Genomic DNA, 20,252 nt, shown 5'->3' with positions numbered 1-20,252 from the left:
AATTCTAGGACTTCTTTTTATACTACAAGTTCTTCGGATGGCCAAGGAATGCCGCTAACATATTTAATGACATTAGTCTCCCAGGAAAATTGTTTCTTTCTTTTGCTTCGATATAAGAAAAGAAAGAACTGGTTTTTAAGTGATTAGAACATTTACATAATTTCAATGTGGATCTAGTCTTTATTGCGGATATTTAGGTATAACGAAAATCATATCAACCCGGTTATTAGCTGCTGCTGGTATTGTAGCTCTAAAGCTGCCGTACCGAAATGAAAACGACAATTTGTTCAATTTGTGAATAAACGTGAGCGCGTCATGTCAATGTAAAAATTATTTTACCTTATTAAGCTAGAAAAAAGAATTGAAGCTGCGATAAGATGTTCTAACTTTGATATCACTGAAATTACTTTAAATTTTTTGTAGCAGTTGGGTCCTATTGGATTCGGATTGCACTTGCGTTATGACTTCTATAAGCTTTGTATTTTCTCCCATTAAACGTATAAGTCTTGGGAAAACAAATTGAGAGCATTTGCAATTTACAAAAAAAAAAAAAAACACCCGTGTTTATTTGGTTTTATGGAATATTCTTGTTAATTATATTTGTATTTCAGAGTTGTTTTTTCTGATTTGTTGCAAACCGCGCTGGAGCTAAATGAACAGAACACTGTGCCAGATTATTTTAGGATTATTTGAGGGATTAATGAAGGTCCCAATGGCTCTCTTCTTTGCACGTAGAAAATACATCTAACAAATACTCAAAACTTGTCCAGAATCACCTTCTTCATGGAGTCCTACTATCTGACACCAATTTCTGTGGTACAGCACGAACACTTGCTGAGACTGGAAGTAAACTTAACGGTATATTCAAAGAAACCAGTCGTTATTTTTTATTTTTTTATTTCTGGAGCACATTTTGTTTCGGCCAGAAGTCAACATGAATGCGAGGTTACAGGTTCTGCCCAGGAAAATATTACTGAAAATTGTAGCACAACCTAAATTGGCCCAGCCTCTTTTTCTGAGGGATGAGCAAACCTACTTATTCTCGAGACCATTAAAATATCATTTGCAAATATCCTAAAAATCCGCGCGCCAGGCGCCCCAGGAATTGATGGAATGTCCAGTGTGGTACATATTCCTGCAATCTACACCAAATGACATTACAGAGATCTAAAAAAGGGTAGTGCAGTTGCTCGCCAGGCCTCCCCCGTTCACCTACATGGAATCCATTGGCTGCTACAAAAATTTTCTAGAATGCCTCTTGATGCCAGTGCCTGGCGCCTCACGTTTTGCAAACTGTCTAGTCATATTAAGATCGTTTATGACATCGTAGTGTTAACATGTTCATAGTTGTTACAAATGAAGTCTGCAGAAGACATTAGGATGCACTTATGCCTGCTAAAATAAGTTACATAATGAATCTACTCTAGAGCGTCAAAATGCCAATAGTGTGAATTTAAATGATGGCTTCATAAAATCGATGGGGCAATAAACTAATTGCCTATTCTACGCATTAAGTTGCATAGGCTGCCTTTCAGAAGCTTTCCATCGGACTGTATTACAGCAATGGACGCAGCCAAGTGTTTCGCGAAACTTTGCGACTGCTAAGACTTGTAAAAGCGTTCCTTGGGTAGCCCAGTTGTCTCGGAAATAAAATCGATGTTCCTCGACGTGTCTGCAAAGACGGCAGGAACGCCCATCTGACCACAGAGCAGGTCTCCATAGGACACAATGCCCACGAGAACAAATCGGTCCTCTCCATCTCGCTTACACACCATCGGGCCGCCTTCGTCACCCTGAAACAAATAAAAATTGCTTAGTTAAAGGAAGTCGTGATCTATAGAAGCAGGAATCCAGTATCTCCAGCACGTGCACGTTCTTTTCAGATGGACTTTGGCAGGGTATGCACTGAAGTGTGGCGAAAGGCAGAAAGTTAGAGTTGCAGGCTGACCATGTACAGCATCCTTAATCTAACAAATGCCAGTCTGTACCTCGTTTAGAAACCTGATCTAAACGTAGGGTGAATACGGATGGTTCGGAGGTGTCAGTTTGGCAAAGGCCGAAACGGGAAAAGTTCTTAATCAAAATAAGGTAGAAGCATGTACATTTTTAGTGTATTTAACAAAACAAACTGCACACCGCCTTATTCCCACGATCACAATCGCCATCACCTTTCTATCACGTAAGTAGGTCCATCAAATGCCGGGAGGTGTTTCTGTGGCACTGCAAAATGGCTGACATTTCTTACATTGCCTATGTGAGCAAGAAGACATTGTTAAAGTATGTTTCTTTACATAGATGTTCAATCAACTGGCACAGTCAAAGATTATTGAACGGGGTTTGTACTGGTGACGATGCTATAACTAAACTGCGGCAGCAAAAAATTGCCATATCTGAAGTGCAGTTTTAAGACCAGTGTCACACTGCACATACATCATACAAAAAGGCAGTGTATAGGCACGTGTCACCACAATACCCATGGTTAGAATGCCGCCTGCCAAAGTTATTTTTGAACTCATTGGCTTACGAAATTCGAAGCACGGATCTCGCAGTGACTCGGGTTCGAATCTGTATGCAGACTGTCTTTTTTATGATATATAAAAGCGTGACCCCGGCTTAAAGGACCTCACAAAGCAGGAACAGCGCTTCGAGTATACGCGTCGTCCGCAGTACTTTCTATAGAACCCCCTAACCCCTCCTTCCTCCCGTAACCTTCTCATAGAAAAAATATTGTGTAATTTTCGTTTTAGTTCAAACAAAGAATTACATCTTTGATTAAACTCCTTATAATTGATGAACTTTCAAAATTTTAGGACTGTGACTTCGAAATAAAAATTAGTATTTGAAGAGTAGACCAGCTAGACTTACCACATCATCTTTTCAAGAAAACTCTCGTACATCGGTAACAAATCTTTACCACCTCAGTCAATTGACGTCAAATGAGAGAACCTTTCATACCAATATGGTATCATTGAAGACAACATGACTAAGCAGGCAAGCTGGTTATTATAAGACATTCTACAACTCCAGACGGAGGTTTACAAAGAGGGACAAACACAATCGTCTCAAACTCAGCAACTACATTTTTAATCACCACAACTTCCTTTTATACAGGCACCCCGCGCTCGCACCCTCTCCGAGTTTGCACACGCCTTGCCTCGTTTTCTAAAGTTCAATCTGTTGTACCCAACTTTAGGGCGGTTCTCACTTCTCTGACCGGACCCTTGCGGACTATCTCAGAGTCCGCGTGGTCAGAGGACACACTGTCAGGCAACGAAACAACACAATACGCCTTGCTATCTAAAGTTCACTCTGTTGGATCCAACTCCGGGGCGGTCCTCCCTTCTCCGACTGGACCCTTATAGCCGATTCACACGACGGACCGAATCGCGATTTTCGTCCGCGGACCGTGTACCACGTGACCGGCACGTCACCGATTCCTGCGATCCGCGCCTCGTCCGCGGAGGCGCGGACTGATAAAGTCGAGCGCCTTTTTCACTCGCGGACGTTTGGCGGCAGATTGACTTGGAAAGCGTTTAGTCTGGCAACGGTACATTGTTTTCTTGGTTTTTTGCTTCTGGGCGTTCAAAACAAAATGGCGCAACGTTGTGTTTTGTGCGTTGTTGGTTCATTTTGACGCGCGATTCTTGGTTCCACGAGTGAAAGAAACTCCAGAAACTTGTCTGGCTGACGCGACGCAGGTTTCGGTACTCCTCCGGGACCGTGTCAAGAAGCTCCCGTCAAAATTTGTCTAGCACGCCGCGGTAATTCTTGCAAGTCCGATCAGGATTTCACCGAGCAAGACCTCTCTTGTAAGTTGTGAATGTGGTGTGCTTGAGTGTGGTGCACGAGCGCGGAGTGCGCGAAGGCATCTCCAAACACCCCTCCGCGAGCCCAGAACTTCGTCGCGTCTACGCCGAGGCTTTCTCGAGCAGGACCATGCCTGTCACTGTCATGCTTTGGGTTAGTAAAACTAGTGGCGCTTGGTGCGAAGTCTGCCCCGGTGTTTTGTCTCGATCTGTGCGTAACAGCAGCGTACGATTCTCAGTCGCGGTAGCAAACGTCGATTTCTCTCTTGGACAACGGTGCCACGGTGCGATGTTGGAGTTTCGCGGCACTGTGGGGTGGCGAGCTGGATCGGTCCGTCCTCGCTGGCGTCTGCTCGTCGTCTCCCTCGTGTGGATGCGCTTGGGAGACGGATGAACCGCGGATATGTCATCACGTAATCAATCCGTCCGCGGATCAGTCCGTCTTGTGAATCGGCTATTACGGACATTCTCATAGTCCCCAAGGTCAATGAAACAACTGTCGGGTGTACTATACACCTTTCCAGAGAACAGTCGAGAACGTACATTCTTTTCATAAACGCAAAAGCCTCTTTGTCGCCACACCGAGTGTCATTGACGGCTGACTAATACAATTCCCCAGTGTACCAATCCTAAGGTTTTTTTTGGTTTTCTTTTAACACACGTTTTGTACAATTCCGTTCTTCGAACAAAACCACCTTCTCATCCCATTCCGCTATACAGTGGCTACATTCCTGAACGTGCTTCGCAATTTGCAGCAGTTATTTTTATAGCTCTCTTAGCGGCACCCAAACCCTTGATGCCGATTAAGAGCTGTCATTCCAAGTTAGTCAAAAGAGGCATAGTAATGACATTGTAAGACGCTGCCCTCGAAAAGTCCTGTCCTCACAAAAAAAAAAAAAAATAGTTTCTGTGAGGAATCAGACGCTCCGCTTGAAGGATGCAGGCCACAACAACAATATAGAAAAAGGATGCTTTTTTTCCGGTGAGCTTCTGTCCGGTGAGCTTTCGTCCGGTGAGCTTTGGTCTGGTTACCGGCGAAATGACTTTTGATGAAGGTCAGCGGGATCAACAAGGGGCCAACCGAGAAGGTTCGCAAAGTTGGAAGTTTTCCATTTTTCATGGGTTTTCCCACAATTTAATGTTCATCTCAAGAAGGCTCAATGTAAAGGTTCTCTTTACGACAGACTTTAAGCTGAGCAGACTAGCGTCTTTCATGGGGGGACAACATGGGTGCCAGAAGAAACAGAGATGTCTTGGTTGAGTGTCGCGAAGGCGTTGAGTATGATATCTCGATGTCGTGTGGGTTTCCTTATGTCGGACAGACCAAACGGTGTGTGAAAGATGGGTTAAATGAACAGAAGAGAGCTATAAGAAATAACTGCTAACTCGGAAATCGCGAGGCACGTTCAGGAATTTAATAACTGTATAGCGGAAGGGAAAGAGACGGTTGTTTTTTTTAAAGAAAGGAATCGTATAAAACGTGTATTAAAAGAAACCATTAGGATTGGTTTAGTGGGGAATTGTATTAGTCAGCCATCAATGACACTCGATGTGGCAAAGAGGTTTTTGCGTTTATGAAAAGATTGTACATTATCGACTGTTTCCTGAAGGGTATATTGTATACCTGACTGTTGGCCCACTAACCTTCGGGACTATGAGAATGTCTGTTAAGGGGTATTCACACGAGGGAGAAATCCCGGGGATTTCTCCGACACGCGCATCCCACGACGAAAACGTCAGGCTTTGCGATGTGCAAAAGCTTTGCGTTTTATCTCGTGATGCGCGCGTGCCGGGGAGGAATCCCCGGGATTTCTTATACCCCTTAAGGATCAAGTATATGAGTACCCCTTAAGGGTCAAGTTGGAGAAGGGAGGACCACCCTGGAGTTGGGTCCAACAGAGTGAACTTTAGATAGCGAGGCGTATTTTGTTGTCTTGCTTCCTGACAGTTTGTCCTCTGACCTTGGGAACTCTGAGAAGTTTCGCAAGGGTCTGATCGGAGAAGGAAGGACCGCCCCGGAGTTGGGTACAACAGATCGAACTTTAGATAACGAGACGAGGGGTGTGCGAACACGGCGAGGGTGCGAGCGTGGGACGGCTGTATAAAAGAAAGTTGTGGTGATTAAAAATGTACTTCCGTCTCGCGTTGTAGAGTTTTCTATCCTATCCTTCATACACATTGGCTGTGGGATATTTGTTTCACTGCAAAGAAGCTGTAATTTAATTTTTTTTGTAGGTTTTAGAGATTTGTGTTAAAAAAGCCGTGAAAGCTAGAGTAATGGGGTCTGTGCAGAGAGTCATACCGCTAGGGGGACATAATATAAAAAAGATAATCCTCACGATGAGTCGGATAACTAAAACGTTTTAATTAACTATTTTTATTAGAGAAAATCACCATATTGATTCAATTCAAAATTCCCAGAGTATCATCGAAAACAACAAAATAAGTACACTTTAGAACATGTAAGGAGGGTGGGAAATAAAGTGGTGCAATGAAGATACCACTTGTGCGGTCGACACAAGCTGGGCGTGCGGAAACGCGGATGACAAGAGGAGGAAAAACCGCGCGAGCCCAGTTTCGCACTACCAATGTTTCGCTTGTTACAGGAGTGATAACTTTAGCGCATTACCGCTCTTGCTACACATCCCAAATGTTTTGAAAACTTATCTAGAGCTTTTAATGATGCCCATGAAGCTTCTAATTGAAATTACACCTTTTTCTCCAATAATTACGAAGTTCTCTATCGACGATACACTGTATAACTCTTGCTATCTCGATAATGACAGTAGAAAATTATCTAGATTTTATCTGGATTTTATGTTTTCATAAATCATTCTTTGGACCGCAATCTGGATTTAAGGTTTCCAAAAAGAATTCGACGTAGATTTCCAGTTCTATAATCCAGGTAGTTTAAAGTTATACAGGGTTTTTTGGTCAAGGAATCAAGGAATCCGAGTTAATTAGTAGACTTATCGTGAAGATTATCCTCCTACATTATATTCTCAGGCTGCATAACTCACATTCGCAGACCGCATTACTGAATGTAGTTTGCATGGAATTCTTTTAAACACATCTTTAAAGCCTTAAAAAAACACATTGTAAATATGACGTAATTTTAAGAATATTTGCACGAGTTATACTGCTGGGCGACAGTGATAAATAGGATGCTCGTTGGGCGAAGTGACTGGTAAGGAGTGATTAAGACCTCGATATTTGTTAACCGCCGCCTTAGAGTGGAAGCGTCTAAACTCACCTCGCACGCAGCAGCTGTGGTGTTTTCCGCGGCGCACATGGAACCATTATCCAGCTTAAATGACGGGCCAAGTTTTGTCTTCTTCAGCTGCTCTAGACAGTCAGTCCTATTCAGGGCAGTAACGTTCGCTTTGCGAAGTTGCTGATACAGGGAACCGCCTGCGAAGATATGTGTTTTCAGTTAAATGAAAACAATAAACTCAGCAGTAGTTATATAGATTCTCTTAGACTTAAAGTTCAGCGCTAGCTATTTAACCTTTGATGGACTGATAGAACTTGCGCCATGAAAAGTTTTCTAGACCAAGGTGTCGTAAAGAAGAACAGAACCACTTTTTTTTTGTGTTTGTGTTCTTCCCTAAGCAATCTCAGTCTTGCGTACTTTTCACAGTATTTATTAGCCACGAGTTCACTTGCACGCTCAGATTTTGTTGTCCGTGTGTTGTTACGTTCAACTAGAAGACATGATTTGTGGCAAAGTTGGAGATAAACTTATGACCAAAGCATTGTTAAGACAATTTGGTTGGTAACATAAAAATAATTTTGCTCTTTTTTTTATAACCGTCGTTGAAACTAGGATTAAACTTTTGATAAGGTCTTCTTGCGATACCGTGTGCCATAGTTGGAACAAAGGGCTATTAGCGCTTAGAATAATTAGCTGTATTTTTCTGCTATATGTGAGATTGTACACTTAGTAGCGCAGCATTTGTTCAGTAAAATTAAAGCATCCAAAAAGTGCCATAAGCTTAAACCGCAAACTAAATTGCCCATCCTCAAATGCGTGTTTCAGGGTTCAGCGGACCTCAGTGCGCCATTAGGCCTTCGCAGTGACGATTAGGTTGCAAATAATATTAAGAACCAATAGGTCGGCTGAAACATGTATGTATCTTCAGGTTTACCCTCGCATTATTTCTGCGCGAGAAACAACATACTGCAGAGGACCTCTTCTTGGGTGGCCCTAAATAATCAAAACAAATATAGCAGCGGTTGTGCACATATACTTGATTGTAGAGATTCCTGGAGGCCTCGGGATTCTAGTCAACATTTTGTTGCCAAACAATTGTTTTTTTATGAAATAAAGTAGCAACTTAGAGTCGAGTACTTTCTAGTTCCTTGAGAATGTATGCTGTAGATAACTGCGTAAGTGCCTTCTGCTTATGGTATTGTCAACCCAATTTGTGTGCGTTCTAGAAGAGTATTGCGAAAATTCCATGAGAAGTGTCAACATGTAGCGCGTGCGTGTAACTTTGACAGGCGCACCTGCAGGTTGTGTCATTCTATTTCAACGGCTGGGGCTGACTACGGAAACACAGGAAATATCGGGAACCGAAATGTTGCCGTTGCACAGATGAAAGCCAGGAGCCATAGATGCCTTCACGCGCTCCAGATAAAAAAAAAAATAGTAAAGTGGGATGCAAATTTATATGAACTCACCTCCCTAAGTTAGACGAGTACAGGTAATGCGCATTAGGTTATTTCACTGCATCCACGTTAGTGCAGCTGTGGAACATTATAAAGAAAACACCTTGTAAATGTTCGCAGGTTTTTCTACAGTCTTAGCTAAAGCAAGACGGATAGAGAGGTTTTTCTTCTTTACATTGAAATACCCTGGTCCAGACTGAAAGAAAGACCGGAATTGATTGGTCGTTCGAGAATAAATCGAAGTATAATTTTGATCAAACGGAACGTACGCTTGAGGTTCTTGCCCCAGCCGCTGACCAGGCACGACGTCTTGCCCACAAACGAGTCCTCAGGTCGGGAAACAGGAATGCGACCGATGCTCGGTGTGGTGCCCACTTCTTGGCCCAGCTTGATGACAGCCAGGTTGCGGATGTACGCTGAGCGGAATTTCGGGTGCACCACGACCTGCAAACCGCCCACCATTGAAGAACACATGGCAATTTTGTAATGGCACGCAACCTAAAATGAATGTTGCGTGCTCTAATTAAAAATGGATGTTGTCATTATACTGTTCAATGGTCAAAATAACGTTCCCTATATCACAAAATATGTCGTGGAAGCTAAGAATATTGTTGTCTACTGCCTTGTTTCATATTGTACCTCTCATGAAACTAAGAATGTTTTACTTATGTTGTTTGAGGAACAGGAATGGTCCACGAAATTATTTACTACAAGGCAGTTCGAAATAGCTTTCGACGGAACTGTATTGTTTCTACGAAAATGTATTATGTTTGTGTTTAAATATATTTCAGAGTAAAATTTCCTTTTTTTATATAAATTAAGAAAACATGTTGGCTGTTTCATCTCAGGATGCTCGATTCCGAAAATAGGTTTCTACAGCCGATAACATTATGCAGTTTCTTTGTGGAGACCTGTTGGCCGTACTGCGGTAGTATGTATACCAGGGTGTTTATGCTGTAATGAAGTGTTTCGTACCTTCTCCACAGTGTAGTTCTGATATATTGGAGACGGTTCGTCGACAGTTCTATCTAACACGCCGAGACGGACACCTAGCTTGGAAGCCTTGTCACCCCTGTAAAACACAAAATATTTTCACATACCTTTGAATTTTTTTTGTTGCATTTTTATTCCAGCCTGTAACGTAACTGTAACAGTCGTTTCTAAGGCATTGAAACACAGGTAATGCAACAATAGGATAAAATGCTACGCATTTTTTTCGCAATTTTTGTTCAAGAAATAATGAAACAGGCGGTTATTGTTGGCGAAACTTCTGAAACCCGAGACTCGTTAAATGTTTGTCGAAATTTTTTTCTTTTTATTTCTAGGAGGTAAAAAACTCAAAGGGACCATAAAATAATTTTCCAGTTTTTTCCAAATGAAGATCTTAATTAATCTTTACTATTCATAAAATCCGGAGCAGGAATTCGTTTTCGTTGTATTGCCTCCAGTTTTGCACGGGCGCACACACGAAAAAATGGAAACTGATATCAGCTTTCCTCCTCGACTCGACCGGATTCGGCCACCAACGTGCAAAATCACGTGACCGTGACGTAAAACACGCCTTTCTACTGAAAACGGAAGTTCTCCCAGCCGAGCGAGGGAGCCGCGTCACTCTAGCGTCCCGTTGGATCGAAATGACGTTTCTTGCGTCGACCGTTTGACGCAAGGACGTCGAAACGACGCCAAATATACTGCGGTTTTCATGAACGCCGATCGCTTCGTAGGACTCGTTGGTCAGCGACGCTTGTGCGATTAACGCCATGGCTATAAATGTGACGCAGCTGAGTGAAGTGCAGCTTAAAATCTTTCGGTAAAGCGAAAGTATGGACCTTCTTCCGCACACCGGGACGCGCACGCGGCAAGACGAGAACTCGCCTGATGAAGGGTGTAGCAGTTCGGCGCCACAAGCGGCCGCGGAGGTGTGGCGATTACTCAGTACCGAACGGTAGGTTCACATTTTGTCTGCGAACACAAAACGCTAGCAATAAAGTAATATAAACACCTAATGGAAATCCTCAGGGAGAAACCTCTGGTGCTCTCGTTGACGCTGCGGCTTATGCAACCGGATGCTAAACTCGGTCATTTGCGTTGAAGGTATTCGCCGCCAATTATATCCTTTGCGAGCACAGTTCAAGTGACACACTACTCGTATCCAATAGGGAAGCTATATTCAACTGACATGCTCGTGAAAGGAGCGAAAAAAAAAAGATTTCGACACTTTGAATGTCGCGGTTTCTTTACTAGGTGGCGCGAGCTACCGCCTATTACGAAAAGTTACGCCACAACTCACTTATTAATCCACCCATTTCTACACTCAGCTACGTGGCGACCGTTTGAAGGACAGAGTGTAAGATTTTGTCCGCATTTAGTTGCCAAAATGTCATGCCAAAAATTAGTATTTAGCCTTTCTAACCTCGCGTGCAAGGTTTCTTTTGATCCCATATACAATATCTAGTCAGTAAAATAATGTCTAAAATTGTTTCATAGTCCCTTTAAACATTTTCGCACTTTTTAGCACTCCAGGTACAGATAGACGAATCAAACGGTACGAAGGAGGCGTTATTGCCGTTTTAGAAAAACTTACGCCCGCAGATTATATTTGAGAATACGCTCGAAAATGATTTCCCACCTATCGAGATATGTGACTGATAACTCTCAGTGAAATCTCTGAATTTTTCGCTTTAGGCATGGATGCACCTGTTTATTTATTGCTGTACCTGTAGACAACTTTCTGTGAGATTTTAATATGGAAAGAGGCAGAGCTCGTTCACAGCTTTAATCAGCGTTAATTTGGGGAAGAACACGATTTTCCGTAGGTTTCATTACATGGGTCAAAAAAAATTGTTCTTTAGTGTAGAACACCAGAAGGCGACGTCAGAGGAATTTACAGCATAGTAACGTATTTTCTTCGTAGGTGAAAATCTGTATTGCTTAAAAATGGTCATTAAAGGAAGACGTCTGCACTTACTGAAATTCGTGGACGCACGCTGCCGATGTGAGTACATGCTTTGGGCTCACAATCACTCCTGAGCACAAAAATTCCTCCTCTTGCGAAAACAATAGTGCCTGCGATGAGATTAAATGAGACGTTCGTTGTATTATGCAGAACTTCGAGCTAAACATATCTTCAAAAATCGGCAGCCTTGCATATCGGCTGCACGAACGGTCAAGTTATGGTTTATACCATTAATTAAACCAAGTTTAATAGTTAAAGAAATAACCATTCATACTTTTAAGCAATCCTTTTCTACGGCTCGCAGTTGTCACTACCTCAACGTTGTTATATATTAATGTTCACTGGACTTTTTTTTAGATAATCTTCTCTCATTGCTTACCCTTAAGATATAAAATACATTTTTAAATTGAACGAGAGTGCTGGGTGGGATGATTTCCTCGGTGAAATTACCATTTATTAAATATTTAATGTCAGCCTGTCATGGTGCTTTTTAATGTATTGCCTTTTGATGTATTACCTTGAATATCAATTAACCAACTAGCCCAAACCAACCCTTCAGCTTACCTTAGATATTACCTTAACTTTACTTGGTTTCCCAACTTGTTTGATCAACTTCAGCGTACAAGTACATTTCCAAGTGCTTTATTTGGTGGTGATAAGTACAATATGCATACAAAGGTAAAAGGGTTACCTCGACTAAACTTTTTTTGTTTGAAGAGTATAGCAATAAACATTTTAAACAAAACTTTACGTGTTTTTATTGATTTTTGTTTTGCTAGAGGTAGATCATATACGTTTAGCTCTTCCAAGGTGGCAATCATGACCACCATATTAGAGTAATTTAACAAGTTAAGCGACAGTTTGTATAGTGACGTTCATTAGTTTGACTAAAGCAAGTGGAAACTGTGTGCAGTGACCTCTAGACGCGTATATCGTCTATCTTCGTATAGTTGTAACCTTACACCAAGCCACTTTTAATTGTGCGGATGGCTTCATTTTTTTTAATGAGCTGCAGACGCGGCGTTAAATATTACGGCATAGTTGGTTGTCAATATAATGAGAATATATTCAAAGATGATGTAAAACTGGTTTTAAGGATAAGCACGAGGATGGTGTATGGCGAGACTTGCCTGCCAAGGAAACTCTCCCGCCTTCGCAACACCCTCGGCTTCGGCGTTCTTCGCATTGCTGTAGTAGTAGGAGTGCGTCTCGACCGTCTTCTCCGTGCGCACGATCAGGTGGGAGCAGCAGACCATTTCCGGACCGCAGATGTCGTCCTTGGACGCCTGGGCGACAAATATGACAAAGTAATGCACATCACGTTCAAGCCGCCATCAAGGTTACCCGTACATGAGTATGTAAAAGCAGAGTGCGTAAGTTCACAATAGTACAAGTGTAAAACACACAACTACAAAAAAAAAAAGTTGGAGGACAAATAGTGAGCGTGAATTATACCAATACAATTGGCCACTCCTCTCCATATCTGTCACGTGATTCTTAAGGCCGTTTCTCACATGCAGAGAAGCGCTGATGTAGCGCTGCTCACGTGTCGTTAGCTACTTATCGTCTGGCATGTGCAACAATTTTGACAGTGCGATACAAAGCTGGTGAACGCTCCCGTCAGGACGCGCTTAGTGCGAGGTCAGCGTTATGCTTGTAGCGCTCCGGTGCATGTGTGAAGAGGCCTTTATTATCCATTGTCCTCAGTATATCCTTCTTTTGCCAGTTTTAATATCGCAGAAATTCTTGTTTTCTTAGCTGACACTTATAATACGATTGCGTAAGCTACAGCCATCGGTGGTGTTGTACCGCAGATGGTGTCTCCCGCATGCGAAGTAATGAAATCAACTGGAGGATTGCGACAATAGGAAATGTGGAAATCAACTCCAAACTCCTTTTCCTAACAGCTGAACGTACCTTGGGCCCCCTGCATTGCTCTTCTGCCGCGGCTGCATGAACGCCGTTCGTCCATGGTTTATATTACCGCATTCTGTACACTTGTCGTCCGTGCGCTACAATGAAGGGAATTCAAGTTTGGGTGGTGTAAGTGTCAAACCAACGCGGGGTGTTTGACACGCCCCAGCGGAGGGCTGGAAGATAATTTCGACCAGCAGGAGATCTTTTGACGTGCAACCGAAATCTCGGTTACACGGCGTCTTCAACGCAATAAACATTTGTCACATTGCGTGCAACTCGGCAGGGATTCGAGCACGCCAGCTGAGGATGCGTAGGCAGGCGCTTGGCCTAGGTGTCATAGAGGTGGCTCTACACACAACGCAAATTACCCTTTTAATCACAGGTATGTAAAAAAGCACGGAAATTTTAGTGCAAAAATCTGTTCGCTCGTTTTATTATCTTTTTGGTTAGAATCGAAACAACAAAGGTCAAAACAAACTACTGGTGCGGTGGAAACTCCTCATTTGAGACACTAACCTATGGCGTCAAATGTTACAATCGGCTACGAGGCTTTTGTTGCAAAACGTCAGAAAGTGTCGATGTCGTTTTCTCGTTAACAGCGACGCTCTGACTGCTCGTGTTGATGACCCGTGCTTTACCGGTACGGTCTTCCGTTTCCTGTCGACGGTTTCGTCCTTGCATTCGTCCCTTGGCACGCACATGCAGCTGATGGCGTCTGTGTCGTCTAGGACTTCGCCCACTGGCGCCGTCGTCACCGCCGGTGCCGGTGTGGCAGTGTCGTTTTGCGCCCAACACGCAGTGGCCAACAGGCAGACCCCGAAAAAGAGCCCGGACTTCCTGTGTGGGGTGATACATATACTTCGTTTCAGCTTCGGTCCGAGCGCAGCCGATGTTATGAGGCAAAGGGCCAATCAAACAGCGCAAAAAGCGCACCGTCACGGCGTGCTCTCTGCGCTTGATAGGACTAGCCGGCGGAAGAGCGCGCACAGAGAGACGGCGAATACTGGCTAGTCCTATCAACTGCAGAGAGCACGCCATGACGTTGTGCCTCTTTCGCTGTTTGATTGGCCCTTCGGCTCATAACATTGGCCGCGCTCGGACCGAAGTTGAAACGAAGTATAGTATTGAGGGAGAGAGAGAGTTGCGTGATACAGTCAAAAAACTTGAATACTCCAAACTTAAAGCCTGAGAGAATGTGGTCTTCCATCGCTGTTGCGACAGATGCATTTTAAAATATTTGGGGTTGTGGTTTCGGGGAACTATTATAAGAACATAAAAATGTAAAACGCAAATGCACCGCATCATGTGGTGCATACTATTTGTCGCAGTATCAATTTCTTGGTGCACTCACCGGTTTCAAAAAGTTTCATTCAATCAACAACTCGTAGGGCTACAATACTGATGAAATATGTTAGCAAATAATTTTGTTTGCCTAAAATAACACTACGCAAATTCCCTACTATATCAAAATGCAATTTGTACGTTGTATATACCATATCAAAATGCAATATACGTAGTATGTACCACATTTTCGCTGATTTATTGCTCTCATGGAAGTGCTAGACTACCGGCATCCGCATAAAAGAGGGCGTTGACTGCGTAACGGCAAGGTCATCGAGTTCATACCGAGTTACGTGATCGTACGAGCCGCCAGCGTACGCCGTCGTCGCGTAATAACGGACGCCCGTGTCCTCGCCAGACTGGCCAAGCAGTTGTAGGGCTCCGCGTGCCGGCCCTTTTTGTACCACTTGTCCGACGGGTTTTCATCACGCGCGCACACACGCACGTTCAGTGAACTCGTTTCTCTCGCCGACCCTCTTCCTGGTTTCTGGCATTCTACCGTAGCCGCTACGTGAATTCGCATTAGGCGCAGAGAGCTCGAGAAGTATATGAACGCAGTGAGCAACTCCCTTCATTTCTGAAGTTGTCCGCGACAATATAGACCATGACAGGCCTTAAGAATCGCAAGGCGTGAAGTGTACTGAGCATGTGATCATCGCTTGGCAGTCAATGATTTCGAGGGATTCGTGGATAAGAACGTCAAAGAGCGAATCACATGATAAATAGTGTAAACAAAGTAAACCCAGCTCTAAATTTCTTAACTGCACGCTCTCAAAAAAAAAAAAAAAAAGGAACAGAAAAGAAAACTTTGCAAATTGATTTTCACAGAACGCATAAAGCCAATCATGGCTCAAGATAGAAAGAGCCAAAGGAATATTAAAGCTCATAACACGATTACATCGGATAATAAAATGTGATGTGTACAAAGGCAATGGGCAAGTAAAACGTACGTTTCACTTGCCCATTGCCTTTGTACACATCGCATGTGTACATACGCAATGTTCCTGCGCACATCTCGATGTTTTCTTTCCAGTTATAACTTGAGCTTTGCTTTTCGTTGAAATACATCTATGGATCGCAACGCTAGATTTGCTTTGTACTTTTGTGTGATTTTATGCTTGTTGAGGTAAGGACACTTCTCTAAGTATTTTTCGAGTATGGCTAAAACACCTTTGAATTATTACTACCAAGCACCGAGGCGCGTGTCATTTAAACCCCAAGATACAAGTGGCCACGTGAACATTTTGGTCTTTGTACGGAGTGACGTTGCATAAAAAGTGTTAGCTGAATAACATGTGCAAAACTCAATTGTTATATCAACGCAAAATCTGGGTGCTTATTGAATTAAAATAGAAAACGATTGTTTATTTATTAATAATCTTCTAATTTAGCATTGACAAGCTGATCGTACAAGTACTGCGAAGTAGAGAAAATAGGAACATTAAACTAGATTGGAGTAGCAAAGTCGTTATGGTACCTGACTTGGCAGCAGCCTATATATTAAAAGGCTGGTCCTCTGAATGTTGCTCAATAAGCCTAAAATATGATCGAACTTATCATCACAAGCTAAGGATTCTTGGAGTTTAAGTAGTAATTATTTGCGGCTCAGGACTCTCATAAGTGTAACGTAATATTTTTGATTTATGTTAGGTTCGAATGCGTGGAATGAAAAGTACGTTGAATTGAGAGAGCCATTGAATTCGACTTCAAATTGCGAACTCACGCGCGTACGGTAATTCAAAAACTACACACGTCCTGCCGACAAATGTTAACATTTTCAAAAGGTCAGAATTTCAATCAACCGCGCGGCTTGCATTCCAATTATTCAGATTCAGTAGCGTGACGAAAACTAAGCCAGTAACACACATACACAGACACACAAACGTGTGGCAGCTTAATTTTAGAAAGCTAGAGGTTCGTCCTTCGTTTTGCCTCAGTCTTAAGGATTTGTCTTAAGTTTTTTTTGTTTTTTTTTATAAAACAAGTCAACAGCAAGTTTGTTTTCTAACTTTTTTAACGTCGTAGCGGTTTTTTCTGGCTGCTTGTATAGGGTTTCCTGAATTATTTCTTTTTCTAATGGAAAAATTCGCGATTCAAATCGTCTTGACAGAAGAAATACTGGTTTCAAGTCGCACTAGATTCACCCTCAAAGGCTTTGACAGGCATGCCGCTACCCCCAGGACGGCGCCATTTTGGACGTCAACGCATTCAGCTCTAAGCTCCTTCACCCTTTCTCGGGCACATCGAGGGATAAAGAAAACTGAAGGAAATGAGGGTACAAGCGATGAATCTCACTCACATTTGTCTTTGCTTTGGTATCTCACTGCGAACGCACGGCAGTAAAGATCGAGTCAATCACTCGGCGACGTTTCGGGCGACGACGCTGGTACTTCGACGTCCTTCGCGAAAGATGTGCGCACGGATAACTGGTTCAGACGGGTACCCTTTCTCAGATCTCCTCGGTGTAGAGTAAAAAGAAAAGCGAAAGAAGAAAACCCACGCTGGAGCGGCCGGCCCGTGTCGCCCGTTCCTTTATCCGGAGCGCCAGACGTCAATCGGTGTGTGGGAAATACGTCCGTTGGACTGGCCCCTTTTGTTTGTGGTGCCCCGAAGCACATGTCTTGCGGCTGCAGCAGGCCGCTCTGACCCCGTTGCGTGAGAACGGTGGTCCGACCAACGTGGGGCGATTAGAGAGAACCGTGTGCATGCGAACTCTTCGGAACGAAAAATGGGTGTTTTGCGAATCAAGCCATTTCAAACTCTTAACGTTATTTGTTGCAAAGGGCTAATATTACAGCCGGTATATTTGCTTGCTCAGGCTAAGCTAGAAATCGTTGAAGTTATTTTTGGGGGGTTTTGTGTGTCAATGTATTCGTCGCGTAAGATGGTAAGGGTGGTGTCCTGTTAGTGACGCTTGGCCTCGAAAATGAAGTTTAATTCCTTTCGCAAGGTATGGTAGACATAAAGAGCGTTTTAAAATATTATCGTCTTCTCTGGCCGGTCTGCTTTTTTTAATCGTTTCGTCTCTGGATCAACATACAAAATGTCATTCCTCCTTACGTATATACTTTAGATTATTATGGCTAATTTCAGGGCAAATTTAACGAAATTACCAATGTGTTTAACCAGAGAGATAATCACGGGGGTTACAAATAAACGCCCTCTCTTTTTACGTGTTTGTAGATATAACAATATACCCAAAGAGACTCGGCATGTAAAAACTACATAAGTTTAACCAATCAATCAATCAATCAGAGTTTTATTGTGTTTCCCAAACAGCTTTAGGGGCCTTTTTTAGTGTTACACTTCGGATAATAAAATAGCACTGAACTGAACAAACTACAAGGCAATCCTAACCACTATACTATTCTTGAACTTTTTAAAGTTGAAGAACAGTTCAAGAACAAAAAGTTCAAACTTTTTAAACAAATATTCTTGGTTTTCAGAGTAATAGGTTCCTTCTCATGAAAATAATATATATTTAATCAAGAGCGGCATAATTTAGTTTGTTTGAACAGTGATATCGTCACAAATAGGAACAACTCGAAGATCGGGAGATATACGCTAACCCAATCGGAAAATATTGACTTTATTATAACGAGAGCCAGTGCACTAAGGGCGCCTATAAATTAATATTAAAAACAAAACAAAACAAAAAAAAAAAACGTAAGGAAACAAATAGTGCCCGCGCTTTGAGAACCGGTTCTGTATACTTGTTTCGCCACTGTTTCTTGAAACCGACGAAGGCGTCAATGGCGGGAAACCCCGTTTGTGTTTCCCCAGCGGCCCGACAGTCGGAGCTACTTTGTGTGTTCGCTTCCTAGTTCAGACGGGCAAGTATAGATGGCGGCACTCCCCAGAGTAAAGCAGCGTTACCAGCGCTGCCTGCTTTAATCGGTTTTTGTGTATGCATGTTTACGGCATAATATGTTTCCAGGCTTTTTCATGTGAGTTTTCGAACTGTTTGGTAAAAAGGAACTTTCCAGATGGGAGAAACGAGATTTAGAAAACACAACCGTTGACGAGTTCTAAGGCTCAGCAAAACGGCGCGCATCGATTTTGGTATATATACCAAGTGCAGTAAGAGCGCCTACAGTTCTTTAAACCTGGAAGTATGCAAAAGAACACCCAAAAAATATAAACGCAATTGGTAAATTTCGTTTTTTGAAATACGAATTTTTAAAGTAAATACCAAATAATTCAGGTGCTTTTAAGCACTATGTAAAACACGATGTGAGAAATTCGTCCATTTGGGATAAACACTAAATTTTCCCGAGTTGTCATGGTACAAACAGAACCACCCGATACCTTGTGCAGATAAATTGCAGATGACTTACTTGTATTTCTTGAACAACATATTTGCCAAACGCAAGTGTAATAAGTATCACAGCGTTAATCTTCACTAGCATAATCCGTCCTTTCCCACGGAAAACATTTTGGTCTCGCTAATCCAGAGCATTTCAATGAAAGAATCAACGTCAGAATCGCATTTATTCACTTGTGACATCTGAATTCTGATAAACAAAACATAATGACGCGACTATTTTAATGGTGAATATTTACATTTGATGCCTCGCCATTGCGCCACACGCTATGGCGAAGAGAAGAAGGATAAATGTCCCTCTTACCCTCTCTTTTGTGCTTCAGATGTCGCGTTTGCTCCCCTCGAAGATTAACCCGCAACTCAAAATTCGTACAAAAACTGCTGTCCTCTCAGTGCCGCCGGTGGCTTGGACAGCACTATAGTGAGATGGAGTATATGGTCACATGACTCTGCCCGACGCCCTGATTGGCTCTCTGGCACCGTAGCCTTGCTTCTTGCCAAGGTACGCTGAGACCAAATATAGTAGCTGCAGCTTTGATTATTCAAGTCCGTCATATTCTTCCTCCTGCTCCTTGTGTTCTGTTTCGGCATGCGGGTTAAACTCTAAAGGCTGGTTCAGACAGTTGCGTTTGACTGTGTTTGACTGCGTTGCGGCAGCGAGAAACCAGGACATCCCTGCTGCTTATATCGCGTGCCAAGATGATTCCTTAGATTGGATTCCACGCTTCATACGAAGCACAGATGTGCAGGTGATTAGCTTTCCGCACTCGACGCAACGCAGTCAAACGCACTCAAACGCAAGTGTCTGAACCGGCCTTTAGTCAGTCATTGAGTCGACGGGTGATCAGTCACGGGCCCGGGACCAATCACAAGCTAGACGCTGGATGAGGCGACAAAAACATGGCTACAGCCAATGTCGCTTGTCGGCGTTTTGATAACGGGTCTTCTACTACATAAACTAGTGAAAGTTCAAGAAAGCATCACGGCTATTTTGTTTGCTTGTGTCCTTGCTTTTGAGAAGCGAAAGGACTATCCGCACACTCGACAAAAAATATCGTTTGCCCAATCAAGAACACGTCATCGACACAAAGCACATTTAGAAAACAAGAACTCTGATGTTCAAGATACTGATTTAATTGCTTCTCGGCGCAAGGCCGGGCTACTCGAGCGCAAACAGTCATTGTCAGATTGCCCGTCGGCGTTGGCGGTTAATCGGTCGTAAAGACTGCGCCCTTGC

The 20,252-nt window shown here is 42.9% G+C and overlaps 1 protein-coding gene across 1 annotated transcript; it reads right to left on the bottom strand.

The window, feature by feature from the left end:
• Positions 1 to 1,137: 1,137 nt before the first annotated feature.
• Positions 1,138 to 19,048, bottom strand: LOC8041362 (kallikrein-4). Its single transcript, XM_042286058.1, has 8 exons — positions 19,029 to 19,048; positions 13,989 to 14,187; positions 12,564 to 12,719; positions 11,446 to 11,543; positions 9,453 to 9,549; positions 8,747 to 8,921; positions 7,060 to 7,217; positions 1,138 to 1,793 (listed from the first exon to the last, which is right to left on the bottom strand). Exons 1-8 carry the CDS (start codon positions 19,046 to 19,048, stop codon positions 1,602 to 1,604), a joined length of 1,095 nt encoding a protein of 364 aa, XP_042141992.1. The 3' UTR covers positions 1,138 to 1,601.
• Between the last annotated feature and the right edge of the window lie 1,204 nt (positions 19,049 to 20,252).

Source organism: Ixodes scapularis, unplaced genomic scaffold (genome assembly GCF_016920785.2).
Source record: "Ixodes scapularis isolate PalLabHiFi unplaced genomic scaffold, ASM1692078v2 PGA_scaffold6__148_contigs__length_123643588, whole genome shotgun sequence".
Lineage (NCBI taxonomy): Eukaryota > Metazoa > Arthropoda > Arachnida > Ixodida > Ixodidae > Ixodes > Ixodes scapularis.
This window is presented reverse-complemented; position numbering and strand designations above follow the sequence as displayed.